General features: G+C 39.8%; 1 protein-coding gene across 6 annotated transcripts in view; it reads right to left on the bottom strand.

Annotated features, from left to right (window-relative positions):
• fastkd3 (FAST kinase domains 3) overlaps positions 1–19,518 on the bottom strand; it is a 177,612-nt gene that overhangs the window by 66,466 nt on the left and 91,628 nt on the right. For 5 of the 6 annotated variants that reach the window (XM_031903265.1, NM_001142147.1, XM_031903267.1 and 2 more), the window contains one exon: positions 13,216–13,330. In XM_031903265.1, coding sequence (XP_031759125.1) covers positions 13,216–13,330 — 115 coding nt within the window. Of the gene's footprint in view, positions 1–1,023; positions 1,065–13,215; positions 13,331–19,518 lie in introns of those variants that run through there. The other variant, XM_031903266.1, reaches the window with a different exon arrangement.

The raw sequence follows: 19,518 nt of genomic DNA on the forward strand, positions 1-19,518 counted from the left end.
TTTCCTTCTCATAAGTAAAAATAAAACAAAAACACAAAATTGTACATAAATCAAAAGCTAAACTAAAATGCTGCCAAATCCAGCTCTATATTTAGACCATGAGGTTGTAATGTGTTCAGTTTAAAAATCCAGTAGGTCTCACGCTGACGTAATCTAATGAATCTATCACCCCCTCTAATGTTAGAGGAGATTTGTTCTAATCCCAAAAACACCAGCCCAGTGGGATCGCAATTATGTACCATCTTAACCCTTTCACTGCCAGCCGTTTTGAACAAAGTGGAACTTCTACTGCCAGACAGTTTTTGAACATTTTGCACTGTTTGACTTTAGGGGCTTTTCCTCGGGGGGACTTTTAGTTTACCCAGGAAAACTATATATATCGTTTTTTTCGGGACATCCTAAGCTTTCAAAATATGGTGGAATTTTTGTGTAATTCCAATTCTGTAACAAGATATAGGCTTCTAAATGTCTAAAAAATTAAAAAAATATATATATTTTCCATAATATAAACACATACACCAGAAACAAAAATTATTTTATGCACTAAAATACACCTGATTTGGAAAGTCCCATTACCAAATATATATAGTTTTATGGAGATTTCTCACTTGTATAGGTCAAAAACTCCCAGCAGTACACTACCAAATTTCCAAAGGACTACTCCAGAAAGCTGCATACTTTAGATTTCAAGGACAAAAATTCCACTAACAGAAGGTTTATCCCAGAAAAATGTACATTTTTGGAAAGAACAGATTCTGGGGAATCCAGAATAGGCACAACTGTCTGTCTACTCCAAACTATCAAGTCGCAATGCTTTCCTAAAGTTATTGGTTTTTATCAAAATTTGTGAATTTTTAAAAAAATCGCTTCAACGCTTCCAGTCTATAGTATCTTATCTCCTACAGGTCATAAAGTAACCAAATAAAACACCCTAAATATGAATGCCAGGAGTCCACTGAACAGTTTGATGCCCAATATGTATAGGTTTACTTACGTATGTGGCATGTAGAGGCCCCAATGTGAACATACCCCCATAGGATCTATCATTTCTGTCATTTCAGCTCCTGCAAAATCAACACATTTACATCATTATATGTGGGATAAAGCTAGTAAAAAGTACGCTCACCCAAGAAAGCCATATATTTTTGGAAAGTACACATTCCCCCCAAATGTAAAATGGGTACCCATGGCTTTCTACTCCAAAGTACCAAGTCGCAAAGCTTTCCTAAATTTGGCAATTTTGATAATATTTCCAAAAATCCTCTCAAAGCTTCCAGTTTGCAGCATCTTATCTCCCATGTATCATTAGGTACCAAGATAAAGCACCCTGAACTTGAACGCCAGGGGTCCACTGAACAGTATGATGCCCAATATGTTTAGGTTTACCTAAGTATGTGGCATGTAGGGGCCCCAATATGAACATACCCCATATGATCCGTCATTTCAGCTTCTGCAAAATCAACACATTTACATCATTTTGTGTGGGATAACGCTACAAAAAAGTACGCTCACCTCAGAAAGCCATATATTTTTGGAAAGTACACATCCCCCCGAATCTATAATGGGTACCCGTGTCTTTCTACTCCAAAGTACCAAGCCGCAAAGCATTTCTAAAGTTAGCAATTTTGATGACAATTCCAAAAATCCCCTCAAAGCTTGCATTTTGCAGCATCTTATCTCCCACATAGTGTTAGGTACCAAGGTAAAACACCCTAAATTTGAACGCCAGGGATCCACTGAATAGTTTGATGCCCAATATGTTTAGGTTTACCTAAGTAAGTGGCATATTGGGGCCCCAATGTGAACATACCCCATATGATCATTTCTGTCATTTCAGCTTCTGCAAAATCAACACATTTATATCATTTTATTTGGGATAAAGTTAGTAAAAAGTACACTCACTCTAGAAAGTGATATATTTTTGGAAAGTACACATTCCCCGAACTCTAAAATGGGTACCTATGTCTTTCTACTAGAAAGACAAGTACCAAGTTGCAAAAGTTTCCTAAGTTTGCCAATTTTATGACATTTCCAAAAATCACCTCAAAACTTCCAATATGCAGCATCTTATTTTCTATAGGTGGTTAGGTACCAAGATAAATCACCCTAAATATGAACCCCAGAGGTCTACTGAACAGTTTGATGCCCACTGTACATAGGTCTATCAAAGCACATGGCACTTAGAGACCCCAAAATATACCTTGTGCACACTAATTTCATGGCTTACCTTTACCTAATTCATAAACACATGGCAGTTTTATGTGGGATAGAAACTGCAGAAATGTAGGGTAACCACTGAAAACCATATATTTTTGGAAAGTACAACTTCAGACAAATCCAACATGGGTAAAGAGTCCTTTCTACACCAAAGTACCAATCTGCAAAGCTTTCCTAAAGTTATTGGTTTCTATGACATTTCAGAAAATCGCCTAACAATGTTGCAATTTGCCGCATTTATCTCACACAATTTCTTGCATACAAAGGAAAATCACCCCAGCTAGGAACACCAGGGGTCTACTGAACAGTTTGATGCCCTATATGCATAGATTTACTAAACTATGCAGAGTACAGGGGCCCCTAAATAAAAATAGTGCATATGAATTTTCACGAATGACGCTCCGGCTCGTGCAGTTTTTGCACCCGGTATGTGTATTATGTGCCATAAGACCCCCTAACAGTATGGAGACCCTAGAAAACCATACATTTTCCAAAAGTACACATTCTGACAAAACAAAAATGTGTAAATACATCTTTCTACTACAAACTACCAAACTACAAAGCTATGCTAAACAGAACGGTTTTTATGACATTTCTGAAAATCGTCAAACAAAGCTTGCATTTTACTTCATTATGTACCCCCACAATTTGTAACATATAAACATAAAACACTCTAAATATGAACGCCAGGGGTCTACTGAACAGTTTGATGCCCTATATGCATAGATTTACCAAACTATGTGGGGTACAGAGGAAGCCAAATTGAAATACAGCAGACAAAATGTCCATGTGCAAAGACAAGTAACAAAGAACAATGTGAAATGCAGTAAAATTGCTAAAATCCCCCCCAAAAACCTAAAATCAATGTTTTTTTTTTCCTAGTGATATCTGCAGTCAGAATCACAGTTTGAGTATTTTGGCTTGGGCAAATTAGTTTTACAATCAAAGTCAAGCGAAACAACAACTATGCATAACTGAAAATGCAATAAAATGGCTAAAATTGCAATAAAATGACTAAAAATGCACCAAAATCACAGAAAATGTAATAAAAAAATAATACACAAAAGGTATTGCGCAGTGCGGTTAGCGAATATGCTATCCGCAATGGCAATAAAACATTTTTTTCAGGCAAGAAAAAAAACGATGCGATAAAAAAAAAAAATTACAAAATTACATAAGTGTGTGAGTGTGTACACATGGTAAACTGTGTTTTGTGTGCATGTGTGTGTGCAAGTAAGTGTGAAACCCCCAACCCCCCCCCAAAATGTATGTGTGTGTGTGTGTATAAGTGTAAGAATAAGAGTGTATTAGTGTAATAAGTATGTGTGTTTGTGTGTCTACAACTAACCTGGGCACAAACAGCTAAAGATCACAGGAGGAGACAGGAGATCGCAGGGACAGCAGCACTTCAGTGTGTGGGCGGCACAGGAAGTGGGGGGAGCAGAGGAAGGGAGAGGAGAATCAGAAGAAAATGAAAGGTAGGAAGTACATACTGGCTTTAGCTACCCTTTTCCCATGGGGCCCCTGGGTGATCGCGCCCCAGGGCCACTAGTTACCCCCGTCTGCTCGTTCCCTAGGGGTTCTTTACCCTGCGCTCGCTCTCTGCACTCAGATTAAACAGGGAGCGCAAGGTAAAAAAAACGTAGCTTCTACGTGGTTGGCATTTAACATCTTTTTATGCCAGCACGTAGAAGCTACGGGCTTGGCAGGGAAAGGGTTAAAGTGTCGCGAGACACCATGGTTATTTTTGCCTAACTTAATATTGCGTATGTGTTCCCTTATTTTAGTGCCGATGGATCTGATGGTTCTCCCTACATACCACTTATGACAAGGACACACCAATAAATAAACCACATAAATGGAACGGCAATTAATAAATTCTCGAACCATAGGTATACCCTCTATATGTAATTTCTTGGGGGCTACATAAGAGCAAGTGATGCATCTCTTTTTGCCACATTTATATGTCCCCTTCAAACCAAAGTTATTGATGCATTTCCTATCATCATTGGTGCCCCATACTTTTGAAGGAGCTAACAAATTATTGAGAGTTTTAGATTTTTAAAAAAAAGAGACCTGTGGTTTCTCCCCAAGGTATTCTCCTAAAATTGGGTCTGCAGTCAATACATTCCAATGTTTTTGTACAATCTTTTTAATATTATACGCCGCGGTGTTGAACTTGGTATAAAAGTTACATTTATGTGACATCGTGCGACGGGGTTTTTTTTTACCAATAAAGTATTCCTATTAGTATCCTGTGCCAACTGTTTGGCTTCATTCAACCATGACTTTTTATAACCCTTTTCTAGGAATCTATTTTCTAAGATCAAACACTCCTGTATAAAGTCAACAGATCTTGAGCAATTCCTTCTAGCTCTAAGATACTGGCCTTTGGGGATATTCCTAATGCACTTATTATGATGGGCACTGGATGCATGTAACACACCATTCCTATCAGTAGTTTTACGGAAAAGCTTTGTCTCTATTTGGTCTCCATTACTAAATAGAGTAAGGTACCGTATATACTCGAGTATAAGCCGAGTTTTTCAGCACAAAAAATGTGCTCAAAAAGTAGCCCTCGGCTTATACTCGAGTATACCTTCCCCCTACCTACCTCCCTCCACTTGTGCCCGGACTGGCGACTCTTGCCGAAGTGAATGCGCTCGCAACCCGCCAACCCCCGAAAGAACGTGCGTCCGTACGTCTGTGCGCATGCGCGTCATGGACGCTCACGCGCCTTGTATCCTCAGATTGTGCTTCGCCAGGAGAGAACGATTGTCAAATACTATATCGGCATGTAGTATTTGACAATCGACAAGCGCACACGGCGCCTTGCATTCTCAGGAGGGACCCATCGGCAAATCCTGTATCGGCGTGCACGGACACACACTGCGCCCTGCATCCTCAGATCCTGCTTCGGCAGGAGGGACACAAGTGGAGGGAGGACAAAGGACGGACACAAGTAAATAAATATTATTTAGGCATTTTATTATTCACACCGGCATTTCAATTCTCTCCAGGGCCCACCATGGGTAAATCTTGCTGTATACAGATAGTGGTGCCAAGGTAATTTAAGAGTGCATTAGGTCTCAAAAACTTTTGCGAGTCTTCAGTCAAGGTTACATTATCTCAATAAGTACAGGGTATAGATAAAGGCTAAAGCTTTCTTACTACACCTCAGCTCCAAAACATAAATGCCTTGCCAATGCAAAAAACAGGGAATATAAAATAAATATACAATTAAAATGTATAGTATAGCTCTGCTTATTGACTGCAATTGGAGACGTTACATAGTTACATAGTTACATAGGGTTGAAAAAAGACCATTGTCCATCAAGTTCAACCCATCCGAGTAAACCCAGCACACAACCTATACTAACCAATCTATACACTCACATACATAAACTATATATATATACAACCAGTAATACTAACTGTAGATATTAGTATCACAATAGCCTTGGATATTCTGCTTGTTCAAAAACTCATCCAGGCCCCTCTTAAAGGCATTAACAGAGTCTGCCATTACTAGGAAGGGCATTCCACAGCCTCACTGCCCTCACCGTGAAAAACCACCTACGCTGCTTCAAATGGAAGCTCTGTTCCTCTAATCTATAGGGGTGACCTCTGGTGCGCTGATTGTTTTTATGGGAAAAAAGAACATCCCCCAACTGCCTATAATCCCCTCTAATGTACTTGTACAGAGTAATCATGTCCCCTCGCAAGCGCCTCTTTTCCAGAGAAAACAACCCCAACCTCGACAGTCTAACCTCATAGCTTAAATCTTCCATCCCCTTTACCAGTTTAGTTGCACGTCTCTGCACTCTCTCCAGCTCATTAATATCCTTCTTAAGGACTGGAGCCCAAAACTGCACTGCATACTCAAGGTGAGGCCTTACCAGGGACCTATAAAGCGGCAAAAATATGTTCTCATCCCTTGAGTCAATGCCCTTTTTTATACAAGACAGCACTTTATTTGCTGTAGTAGCCACAGAATGACACTGCCTGGAATTGGACAACTTGTGATCTACAAAAACCCCTAGATCCTTCTCCATTAAGGAAACCCCCAACACACTACCATTCAGTAGATAGTTCGCGTTTATATTATTCCTACCAAAGTGCATAACTTTGCACTTGTCAACATTGAACCTCATTTTCCAGTTTGCTGCCCAGTTTTCCAATTTTGTCAAATCGCTCTGCAAAGCGGCAGCATCCTGCATGGAACTTATAGTTTTGCATAATTTAGTGTCATCAGCAAAAAAAAATGTTATCCTTGAAAGTGATTAGGATGACAGAGCAGAAGATGCAGCAGGAGAGGGCTTTGCAAGGCAGTACCTAGGGCAAGAAAGTATTACCCATAACTACAGTATGTGATATCATTCACATTCGCATTACCCCAAGGCTTTGTAAACAGCACACGAGCCAGAGTAAGTAATTGGTACAATAACTTGTTATTTACAAAAATTTAATTTGTATTAAGTCCAGCATCAAGAATTATTTTGCCCTTGTAACTACTATTGTAGTACTGTGGTGGGACTTGTACACTGGGGTCCAAGTACTTAATAATTAGTATGGCAGCTTCCTTAGCGTTCCCAAACTTGCTTTTGTCTGCTGCTGTAGCATTTTTCTTTCCCTAAAGTTATCTATTTATTTATCTGTTATTTATTTGATTATTGAAACTTAGCAGTAGCGGTTGCATTTCCCACCCTAGGCTTATACTTGAGTCAATAAGTTTTTCCAGTTTTCTTAGGTAAAATTAGGTACCTCGGCTTATATTCGGATCGGCTTATACTCGAGTATATACGGTAGTTGATACTGCTATCATTGATTTCAGTTGTAAACTGAAGATTATATGGATTGGCATTAATATGTATAATGAACGCATCAATAGTGTCAAGGGGGCCGTCTCAAATGAATAGCAAATCAAAGATGATATGTTCACTAAACATGGGAGAGTTCCACACAAACTCATCTTCCCATACTGCCATATAAAGATTTGCATACGAAGGAGCGAATTTACTGCCCATAGCGGTGCCCTTCTTCTGTAAATAAAATAATTTATCAAAAACAAAGTAATTATGTGTTAGTATAAAACTAATACTTTCCAACAAAAATTTTTGAAAAGGCCCTGAAAGAGTACTCTCGTGTGTAATTTATATCGTAAGGCATCAAGTCCCTTATCATGTGGTATGCAGGTATATAAAGAAGACACATCACATGTGACCCATTTATAAGTATCCTTCCAAGTTATGTGTTTGATACAGTATCTGGATAAGAACAAAACATAAGTAGCCTGTACTGCAGCAGGACTATTTTTAATAAAGGGTATTACACTATATTCTGTTCTTATCTTTTGCTTTCCCAAATTTAATGGAGATCTTGAACCTACCTCTATCAACAGTGGATTTCATTTACCTCTGCATATCTTAATTACCATCTGCTGAGTGTGCAACTAAACCACACGGCACTTTGTTATTATTTGGAGTTATAGGCACAACTCTTTCCCTTTAGTTTCATTAACTTTTGAAACATATTGCACTATTTTGTATTTTTATTTTTCATGCACTTCCAACACATTGGGTCTGCACATGTTTTAATACCCATTCAAGAGGGGTATTTTCTTTGGAGGTAGCAGCAGGAGCTTTAAGCACTACGTTTATTGTCTACATTGAAGACTGAAAGTAATTAAGCACGAGGATACCTATAGCGCTGAGTATCACTTACAAACTTTTTTCTTCTCAGAAACAGTGGTTAACAACTAAATATTAGTTTAGTGATTAAAATGAAAACAAAATCTTTAACCCTTTCACTGTCCGCCGTTTTGGACAAAGTGGAACTTCTACGGCCAGACAGTTTTTGAACATTTTACACTGTTTCACTTTAGGGCTTTTACTCGGTAGACTTTTAGTTTACCCAGGAAAACAATATATCGTTTTTTTCAGGACAATCTAAGCTTTTAAAATATGGTAGATTTTTTGTGTAATTCCAATTCTGTAACAAGATATAGGCTTCTAAATGTCTAAAAAAATGGGGAAAAAAATATTTTCCATAATATAAACACATACACCAGAAACAAAAATTATTTTATGCATGAAAATACAACTGATTTGGAAAGTCCCATTTCTCCTGAACGTGCCAATACCAAATTATATATAGTTTTATGGAGATTTGTCACTTGTATAGGTCAAAAACTCCCTGCAGTACACTACCAAATTTCCAAAGCACTGCTCCAGAAAGCTCCAAGAATTCCACTAACAGAAGGTTTATCCAAGAAATGTATACATTTTTAGAAAGAACAGATTTTGGGGAATCCAAAATAGGTAGAACTGTCTGTCTACTCCAAATTAACAAGTTGCATTGCTTTCCTAAAGATATTGGTTTTTATCAAAATTTGTGAATTTTTTAAAAAATCCTCTCAAAGCTTCCAGTCTATAGTATCTTATCTCCTACAGGTCATTAAGTAACCAGATAAAACACCCTAAATATGAATGCCAGGGGTCCCCTGAACAGTTTGATGCCCAATATGCATAGGTTTACCTAAGTATTTGGCATGTAGCTGCCCCAATGTGAACATACCCCCATATGATCTTTCATTTCTGTCATTTCAGCTTCTGCAAAATCAACAAATTTACACCATTTTATGTAGGATAAAGCTACAAAAAGTATGCTCACCCCAGAAAGCCATATATTTGTGGAAAGTATACATTCCCCCGAATCTAAAATGGGTGCCCACGTCTTTCTACTCCAAAGTACCAAGCTGCAAAGCTTTCCTAAATTTGGCAATTTTGATAACATTTCCAAAAATCCTCTCCAAGGTTCCAGTTTGCAGCATCTTATCTACCACGTATCATTAGGTACCAGGACAAAACACCCTGAATTTTAATGCCAGGGTTCCACTGAACAGTTTGATGCCCAATATGTACAGGTTTACCTAAGTATGTGGCATGTAGGGGCCCCAATGTGAACATAACCCCATATGATCTATCATTTCAGCTTCTGCAAAATCAACACATTTACATCATTATATGTGGGATAATGCTAGTAAAAAGTACATTCACCCCAGAAAGTCATATATTTTTGGAAAGTACACATTCCATTGAATCTAAAATGGGTACCCATGTCTTTCTACTCCAAAGTACTAAGATGCAAAACTTTCCTAAGTTTTACGATTTTTATGGCATTTCCAAAGATCACCTCAAAACTACCACTATGCAGCATTTTATTTTCTACAAGTCATTAGGTACCAAGATAAAACACCCAAAATATGAACCCCAGAGGTCTACTGAACAGTTTGATGCCCACTGTACATAGGTTTATTAAAGCACATGGCATTTAGAGACCCCCCAAATATACCTTGTGCACACTAATTTCATGGCTTACCTTTACCTAATTCATAAACACATGGCAGTTTTATGAGGGGTAGAAGTTGCAGAAACGTAGGGGGACCCCTAAAAACCATATATTTTTGTAAAGTACACATTCTGTCAAATCCAACATGGGTAAAGAGTCCTTTCTACACCAAAGTACCAATCGGCAAAGCTTTCCTAAAGTTATTGTTTTTTATGACATTTAAGAAAATCGCATAAAAATGTTGCAGTTTGCTGCATTTATCTCACACAATTTCTTGCATACAATAGCAAATCACCCCAAATAGGAACACCAGAGGTCTACTGAACAGTTTGATGCCCAATATGCATAGATATACCAAAGTATGTGGTGTGTACTGAACCCAAAATGAAAATTGTGTACAGGTATGGGATCCCTTATCCGGAAAACCCGTTATCCAGAAAGTTCCAAATTACGGAAAGGCCGTCTCCCATAGACTCCATTATAAGCAAATAATTCTAATTTTTAAAACTGATTTCCTTTTTCTCTGTAATAATAAGACAGTACCTTGTACTTGAACCCAACTAAGATATAATTAAGCCATATTGGAGGCAAAACAAGCGTATTGGGTTTATTTAATATTTAAATGATTTTTAGGAGACTTAGGTTATGGAGATTCAAATTACGGAAAGATCCCTTATCCGGAAAACATCAGGTCCCGAGCATTCTGGATAACAGGTCCCATACCTGTATATGGATTTCTCACCTGCCAACTCAGCTTTTGCACACAGAGCCCCCTGACAGTGTATTATGTGCCGAAACTTCCCCTAACTATACAGAGACCCCCAGATAACCATATATTTTTAGAAAGTACACATTCTGACAAATCCAACACGGGTAAAGAGTCTTTTCTACACCAAAGTACCAATCTGCAAAGCTTTCCTAAAGCTAGTGGTTTTTATGACATTTCAGAAAATCGCATAAAAATGTTGCAGTTTGCCGCATTTATCTCATTCAATTTCTTGCGTACAATGGCAAATCACCACAAATATGAACAGCAGATACTGAACAGTTTGATGCTCAATATGAATAGATATACCAAAGCCTGTGGTGTGTTCTGAACCCAAAATGAAAATAGCGCATACAGATTCCTCGCCTGCCAACTCAGCTTTTGCACACAGATCCCCCTGTATTATGTGCCGTAACACCCCCTAACTATACAGAGACCCCCAGAAAACCATATATTTTTGTAAAGTACACATTCTGATTAATTCAAAATAGGTAAAGTAATTTTTCTACACCAAAGTTACATATGGCAAAGCTATGCTGATCAGGAACACTAATACAGGGATAAAAATGCAATAAAACCACAAAAATTGTAATTAGTGGTCAGAATATCTGATCCAATAGTCACGCTGTCAAAATAAATAGTTTTTAGGGAAAAAAAAAAAAAAAAAGTAAAACGAAACAAAAAAAAATTTAAAAAAGTTTCTGTGAGTTTGTGTATACATATGCACATGTAAAAATTATGTGACAGTGTGTATATAAGTGTATATGAGTGTATATAAGTGTGCAAAGTGGAAAAAAAAACCTGTGCTAAATTGTGTGCTGTATGTGTGTGTAAAAGTATGTAAGTATGTGTAAAAGTGTGTATAAATGAAAATAAAATCGCAATTTTATTTTTGCCCTGAAGCATGGATCGCATGCCTGGTCCTCCATGCTTCAGTCCTTGGGAGGAAGTAGGTGGGAGGCAGCGCTGGAGGGGAAGGAGGAAGTAGTACAAGCAGCAGACGCAATGCGATCGTGTCTGCTGCTCGTAAGACGGTCCTGCGATGGTCCACTTCGCAGGACCGACCCCCCAACCCCCTGGGCTCGTTGCTGAGGCAGCTTTTGCCGCTGGTGCAGAGAGAATCGCTTAGGTACCAATAACGTAGGTACTATGTTATTGGCACTTAACTGCTTTTTTTTTTATAAAACAACGTAGTACCTTAGCTGTTGGCAGGGAAAGGGTTAAAGGAATAACACAAGTGTGATAATTTTTTCTTCATGTTTTGATTTGGAATAGAATGTGGAGTGTCCCCAATGCATTTGTGTGTATGGAATTAAAGGCTATTATAAGAATTTGAGCTTTACTCACTTTTAAGCACACTGCTATTATTCTGAACACAACTGTAAATAAGGATATATTATATATAAATATGGCCCTGCTTTGTAGAATGCAGTTGGACTAATAACTAATTATGCAACATGTGTATTGTTTCTTTCACAGGGATAGGTTGCCAAATCATGCCTTTAAAACAGAATACCTATACAATCCACATACCGTATATACTCGAGTATAAGCCAATCCGAATATAAGCCGAGGTACCTAATTTTACCTAAGAAAACTGGAAAAACTTATTGACTCGAGTATAAGCCTAGGATGGGAAATGCAACCGCTACTGCTAAGTTTCAATAATCAAATAAATAACAGATAAATAAATAGATAACTTTAGGGAAAGAAAAATGCTACAGCAGCAGACAAAAGCAAGTTTGGGAAGGCTAAGGAAGCTGCCATACTAATTATCCAAGTACTTGGACCGCAATGTACAAGTCCCACCACAGTACTACAATAGTAGTTACAAGGGCAAAATACCTACCTCCCTCCACTTGCGTGCATACCTCCCTCCCTCCACATGTGTCCCTGCATACCTGCAGTTGCGCGCACTCTGGCTGACTCTGGCTCTGACTCTGTATACAAGGACAAGGAATAAGCCACATCAGGAGTGTCCAACCTGTGTTCCTCCTGTTACCTTTTAACTACAACTCCCTGCACCTACTGATAGCAGATACTGAGAGCTGTGGATCAACAACAGAAGGAACAAGAGGTAGGAAATTTCAAGCACAAACACAGGAAAGGAATCAGCTATAGGGTTTCCAGTAGTAGAACTCACTCCATTGTGGGAGATGTAGTTCAGTAACAGCTGTAGAGACACATGGTAAAGGAGCCTAATCCAGCAGTTAGACACCAAGAGACTCCTGCAGCTGCCCATATAAGAGGAAAGAGCAGACGGCCCATATACATGTGCAGCTCTAGCCATGTACAAATCCCCAGTGGGAGCCCAGAGGGCAGGGAGGAGGAGGAGGCTGAATACTGGCCAGGAAGCAGGACCTTACCCAAAAGTTTGTGCATACCTGGGTGCGAGCTGTATACCAAAGGCTGTGAAGAGCTGACAGAGCTGAGAAGTGCGTACCTGCACGCCAGCTGTGAGTACGTAACTGCGGTGCGTGCTGAGTACTGACGGCGGTGACAAGCCGGCACGCACGGCTGTACACATACATGCGCGCGCAGGTACGCACGGAAACACGCCCGTCCACGGGGGGTGGGGGTTGGGGTGCGAGGATCGCGTCCAGTGAACCAGAGCCAGCAACTGCAGGTATGCAGAGTATAAGCTCGAGTATAAGCCGAGGTTTACTTTTTAAGCACGTTTTTAGTGATGAAAAACTCGGCTTATACTCGAGTATATACAGTAGTTTGATTTGACAGGAGAAAATTATATACAGAATGAACACTTCTAAAATATTTTGCCCTTTCTAAATAGTATGCACATATGCAGCATTGCTAACAAGCAATCTAATGTGCAATGCAGAAGTTCCTTATTAAGTCAGAATCAATACTCTTCAAGATCTTACCTGTATGACTTCATAACCAAGCAAACGCAAATGTCTTTGTTTAATAGATTCTTTGCCAAGAAGTTTATGGGTGTTGGAGCAGAAACGTTTTTGACCATCAATACAGAGTGCTATTCTGTAAGAGAAATATAACTCATTTATTTTTTGCTTTGATTCTGAATACACTACTGCTAATTATATAAATGATAAGACAGGACCATATATTGTTCTATAGTAGAATTTAAACTTATTTGGTTGCTAGGTTCCCACCAAAGAGTACTTTAAATTGCAAAACACAAGGAACAGGGGTGGGGAAAACTAACTGTACCACTAACACTTACTGTGCAAACTTAAACATAACACAAACATATAAAAACATTAGTCTTTTGTTGACAAAAGCAGAATTGTATACATTTTGCCTCCAATCAAAATGTTGTATTGGGTCATCTAGGAAAAGTATGCAAGTCACATTTTCTGACATTGTGTTACAAGAAAAAGCTACAATCCAGACAATGACTGGAGTAATGGGGTGTAGCCAAGTCAGAAAAACTTAGTAGATTTGTAAATATGGCATGCTAAATCTATCCTAAGGGATAGTATACTTGGATACATTGCAAATCACGATGATAGAGGATTTTCAATAAGGCTAGGGGAGGCCAAGCCTTAAAATGGACCTGTCACCCAGACATAAAAAGCTGTATAATTAAAGTCCTTTTCAAATTAAACCAGAAACCCAAATTCATTTTTATATTAACACATCCAAACCCATTATAAAAGCATTTAAATATCCCAGCTGTCAATCATATATTGCCTGCCCCGCCTCTATGCCTAAGTCAAGTTTATTTTGTTTAGCAAACACAATAGAAATTCATTTCAAATTATTTCTTAGGGTGCAAGGTCCCCTAAAAAAAAACAAAAAAAAAAAAACCTCACTCCGTTTCTGCACTGTCCTGAAAATCTTCTCCTGTTCCTGCAAGCCAGTTCTGCTGAGCATAGCTTTCTTGACAGACAATAAAAGTGACCAATCGAGGCACAGATGCAGGCAGGGCTCAGGGGTTATTACAAACTGAAGGCAAGTGCAGAAAGACTGAAAAGGAGAATCTGCCGGCTGTAAACTTTACCTAAGAACCAAAAACTTTTGCTGCTGATTTCATCCCACACCATTAGGCTATTTACATGTAAGGCTTGTCTTTGTTCTTTTATATATGGATTAAATAAACTTTATACATTTTTTTACTTATAATATGGCTGCTTTTTGATATATACTTTTGGGAAATCGCAGTGCCTGCCAACATTTTTCCTATGTGATTTTCTCCATTATGGCTCCCTAAGCTGAAGGTCTGGGGCATGAGCACCCGGACCCATCTCTACAAAGGGTAAAAATTCTACACTACAAGCTAAAACTGTGATAACTCTTTATGATGTTTTGGTTTTATGCATAACAGATCTTGCCAGGTGAATTTTTTTTTTTAAAGATTTTATTTAGCATTTTTACATTTTAACAACATAAGGGAACAGTCCCTTTAAGGAAAAGCAAGAAGAGAAGATCAAGAGGTGTCGGGAGAAAAGAGAAAGAAGAAAGAAAGAGGAAAGTGAGCTGGGGGGCGGGGTGTTAAGTCAGAGGACTACATTTGTACTACCGTTTTTTTTGTTTGTTTTTTTTTTTTTTACACACAAAAAAGATACACAGTATCTTTTTTACTGACTATTCAGAGTTAGTTAAGGTGGTGTGTTTGCCAAGAGCCATGCCCCCATATGGTCTCGAATTTGTCAGGGCATCCCTGGGCTTGATACACCAGTTTCTGTTTTGGTAAAGGGTCATCAATAAGCTTTTTCCAGAAGTTCAGCGAGGGTGGTCCTGTAGATTTCCAGTGTAATAATAGTGCCTTTTTAGCATAGTATAGCATCATTTAGCTGGAGATCTCAATTGTATGGTGTCCAGTATGCCTAGTAAACATAGACTGGGTGACAAAATATTGGGAAGTGCCAGTGCCGACTCAGCATAGCTAAGCACCTACGTTTTAAGGCATCTTTCCACATCTCTTCCTCTAGGTCTGGTATGTCTTCACACCATTGTTGTTTAACCTTATGTTGTTGAGTGGTGTTCGTTTGCATTATTACAATGTACATGTACGTTGGCACTTTCACAAAGTCAGGTCGATGGAGATATCTCTCTATAGGGTAATTTAGCTAGTGCCTCTAAGGATCGCACAATGACAGCCTCTAATACTAATGCTCGGTTGTCTAACCTCAGGACTGTCCACCAGTGTACGTACAACAGCTGACTGGCGAGGAAGCATTTTCAAAGTTGGGCAGGGCCAACCCACAAGTCAATGGCGCTTGTAGCGTCTGAACAGACATTCTGGGTCACCTGACCATATAAAACCCCTTATCACAGAGTCTAATGCCTTAAAGAAGGTTTTGGTGGGCATTATGGGTGCATTATGGAATACGTAAAAGAATTTTGGTAGGAAAATCATTTTTAACAGAGAGTGGAAGATTTTGCCACACCAGCATTCTTTCCCGTAACCGAGCTAGAATAGGGGAGATATTCAGCTGTTCATACTGTATAGTTTCAGATCCTTATGGATTTGTTTCAAGTTTCAAGTTTATTGTCTTATACAAATAACAATGAAGCATCATTACTGTAATGAAATTTTTTTGACCCGTGTTCCTCCCAACTTTACATAGACAAACAAAAAAAAAAATACAAATATTAAATATAATAAAAGTGTGCAATAAGGTACAAGTATTTACAATAATAAAATGCAATGCAATATTTGAAATTGTGCAGTGAGGATTTAAAGTGACACTGCGAAGAGTCCAGTAGTTATGGGGAGTGTGTGTTGGTTTGGGTAGAATGTCAGCAGTTCAGAAGCCTGATGGCTTGTGGGTAGAAACTGTCTCTGGATCTGCTGGTGCGGGTCTGGATGCTCCTGTACCGCCTCCCTGATGGTAGGAGCGTGAAAAGTCTGTGGCTGGGGTGGCTGGGGTCAGAGAGGATCCGCTGCATCTTCCTCCTACAGCGCTGTCTGTACAGGTCCTGCATGGCCGGCAGTTCAGTCCTGGTGATGCGCTCTGCTGATCTCACCACCCTCTGCAGAGCTTTGCGGTCCAAAGCATTACAGCTGCCATACCAGGTGGTGATACAGCCAGACAGAATACTCTCAATGGTGCATCGAAAGAAGTTTGTGAGTATTCTGGAGTCCATGCCGAACCTTCGCAGGCGCCGCAGAAAGAAGAGCCGCTGTCTTGCAGCTTTTGTGATCACACCAACATGGTGAGACCAACTCAGATCCTCACTGATATTGATGCCAAGGAATCTGAAGCAGCTGACTCTCTCCACCTCTGCTCCCTCAATGTGAATGGGGGTATGGCCTCCTCCCTGCAGTCTCCTGTAATCCACAATGAGCTCCTTAGTTTTGCTGACGTTGAGCAGCAGGTTGTTGTCCCGGCACCATGATGTCAGGGCTATCACCTCTGCCCTGTAAGCCGACTCATCTCCATCAGAAATGCAGCCGATGATGGTGGTGTCGTCTGCAAATTTGATGATAGTATTGGAGCTGTGTGTTGCTGTACAGTCGTGGGTGAACAGGGTGTACAGCAGGGGGCTGAGCACACATCCCTGGGGGGCACCGGTGCTAAGTGTCAGTGTGGATGAGGTGATGTTGCCGATCCGAACCACCTGAGGTCTGTTTGTCAGGAAGTCCAGGATCCAGCTGCACAGGGAGGAACCGATGTTCAGGTCACGGAGTTTCATGACAAGTCTGGATGGTACGATGGTGTTGAAAGCAGAGCTGTAGTCAATGAACAGCATCCGCACGTATGTGTTTCTCTGGTCCAGGTGGGAGAGGGCAGTATGAAGTGCAATTGCTATTGCATCGTCTGTAGATCTATTTGACCTGTAGGCAAACTGGAGTGGATCAAGTGAAGCAGGGAGTAAAGATGTGATGTGAGCCTTGACTATACGCTCAAAGCACTTCATGGCAATGGAGGTGAGTGCTACTGGGCGATAGTCATTTAGGCAGCTCACATTCATTTTCTTAGGGACAGGGATGATGGTGGTCCTCTTAAAACATGTTGGGACAGCAGACTGGAGCAGGGAAAGGTTAAAAATGTCTGTGAAGACATCTGCTAGCTCATGGGCGCAGGCTTTGAAAACACGACCTGGGATGTTATCTGGTCCAGGAGCTTGTATCCCCAAATATCTAAATTCTGATACAGTATTCAGCTGTGTGATAGCACATAAAATATTTTGTGGAAGATTTTCTATGGGGAAAACAAGGGACTTGTCATAGTTCACTTTTAGACCAGAGTGTTTGCCAAAATTAGTTAGTACTTGAATTAAAGCCTGAAGAGAGTTTTGAGGGTCTGCCAGATATAGCAGCATGTCATCCACATATAAGGACACTTTCTTCTCCAAGTCTCCTAACTGGAACCCTACAATTTGTGCTAGGCTAATTTATCTAAATGTATCTTTTATGAGGAGGTGACTTGACTTTACTAAAGCATTTCATTCTGTACTGTTAAAGTTACTTGAAGAATATTGGCCTGGAACTTAATATTTGTACTTGAATAGAGAACTGGCTGAAGAATAGATTACAAAGGGTGGTGGTAAATGGGCCAGTGTTGGGAGTGGAGTACCGTAGGGATCTGTCTTTGATCCTTTGCTTTTTAACTTGTTTATTTGACTTATTTGCATACATATGAGGCGGTCTCCTCAACCCTTTTGACCTATTTGTGTATCCCCACTCCTGGCTCTACCTAAGCTGATCAGAAAACCCTGCACTACACTGATGAGCCCCTAGAAGGGAGAAACCGGTTTGTAGTTGGGAATCTGATCAGCTATTATCCTGGCTCTGCTTTAAAACCCAGTGGGTAAGCTTAAGCCTATAGGATAAACCCATGTAAATGGGATTTTTCTAAGAGCCTTAAGGAATTTGTTCCCAGAATCCCTTTTGACTTAAAGGAACAGTAACACAAAAATATTTAAATACCTTATAAGTCACAAAACATCTCTAACATTAGGTCTAGCCTTTCCCCCCTTGCCTTTTTTAAATGCTTCATGTAGAATTTTAGTGACAAACTGCTCCATAGCAGCACGGCGAAAAGGCGACGGGTGCTTGAATTCCTGTGTGCACTGACCCGGAAGTTGTCTTCCTGTCGGAGGACCTTCAGCACTTAAGCTTTTTATCAGCTTATGTAGTTTAAATTTATGATCGCAACATTACCCCCCAAACTGTCTGAAGAAATAGAAACAAATTTAAACTGCATACGCTAACAAAAAGCTTAAGTGCCGAAGGTCCTCCGACACGAAGACAACTTCCGGGTCAGTGCACACAGGAATTTAAGCACCTGTTGCCTTTTCGCCGTGCTGCTATGGAGCAGTTCGTCATTAAAATTCAACATGAAGCATTTAAAAAAGGCAAGGGGGGAAAGGCTAGACCTAATGTTAGAGATGTTTTTTGACTTATAAGGTATTTGAATATTGTTGAGTTACTGTTCCTTTAATGACCTGGAGGGGGGCATATAAAGTAATGTTTCTATTTCTGCTGACAGTACTAAATTGTAAACTATGGGGGGAATTCACAAAAGTGGTGATATTGAGACAAAATAAAAGTGGAGATAGATTTGTCGGATTTTCCACTGTATTCACAAACCTCTATCTCCACTTTTGTGAATTTGTCTCTTATACAGACAGTTTTCAGATTGTCATTTTACCAACATTTTTTTTATGAATTTGCCTTTAGCTCTTAGTAAATCTGTCAGTGCCATCAAACCCAGTCCCACATCTACATGAACCTTGGAATAAGGATTTTACCAGAAGGATTTTGCATTTCATATGCCATTTGTCATTTCACTTTGGGGAATTTCCTGAGGGGTAATTTCTGTTTGCCCAGGGAAACTATACATCATTTATTTCAGGGCAATCTGAGCTTTCTAATGTTTTCTATATTTCTGTGTAATTCCACTTCTGTAACAAGATTCAAGGGTTTAAATACTTTCTTCTCTAGCCCCTACTCATTACTGGGCAGCAGCAATCTGGCCCACACACCAACATGCCAGGTGAACAGGACTAGGGCCCAGCGGGTTTTAATCCAGTGCCCTGTTGGGGGCCAGTCCAACCCTGCACCCCAATATCCCAGTTTGGGTGCCAGTGTGTATGTGCTGTTTGCTGATCACCAAGATGGCTGCTGGGAACAGGTGGGGACCAATTCTGTCAGGCAGCTCTGTAGTTCTAGACATGTTATGGGGGCACAGATAAGTTGGGGCAGTTGTGAAGTGATTAAAGAGGGGGCACTGCTGCTTAAACTAAAAATTGAA

The sequence above is a fragment of the Xenopus tropicalis genome, chromosome 6, assembly GCF_000004195.4.
Source record: "Xenopus tropicalis strain Nigerian chromosome 6, UCB_Xtro_10.0, whole genome shotgun sequence".
Classification (NCBI taxonomy): domain Eukaryota; kingdom Metazoa; phylum Chordata; class Amphibia; order Anura; family Pipidae; genus Xenopus; species Xenopus tropicalis.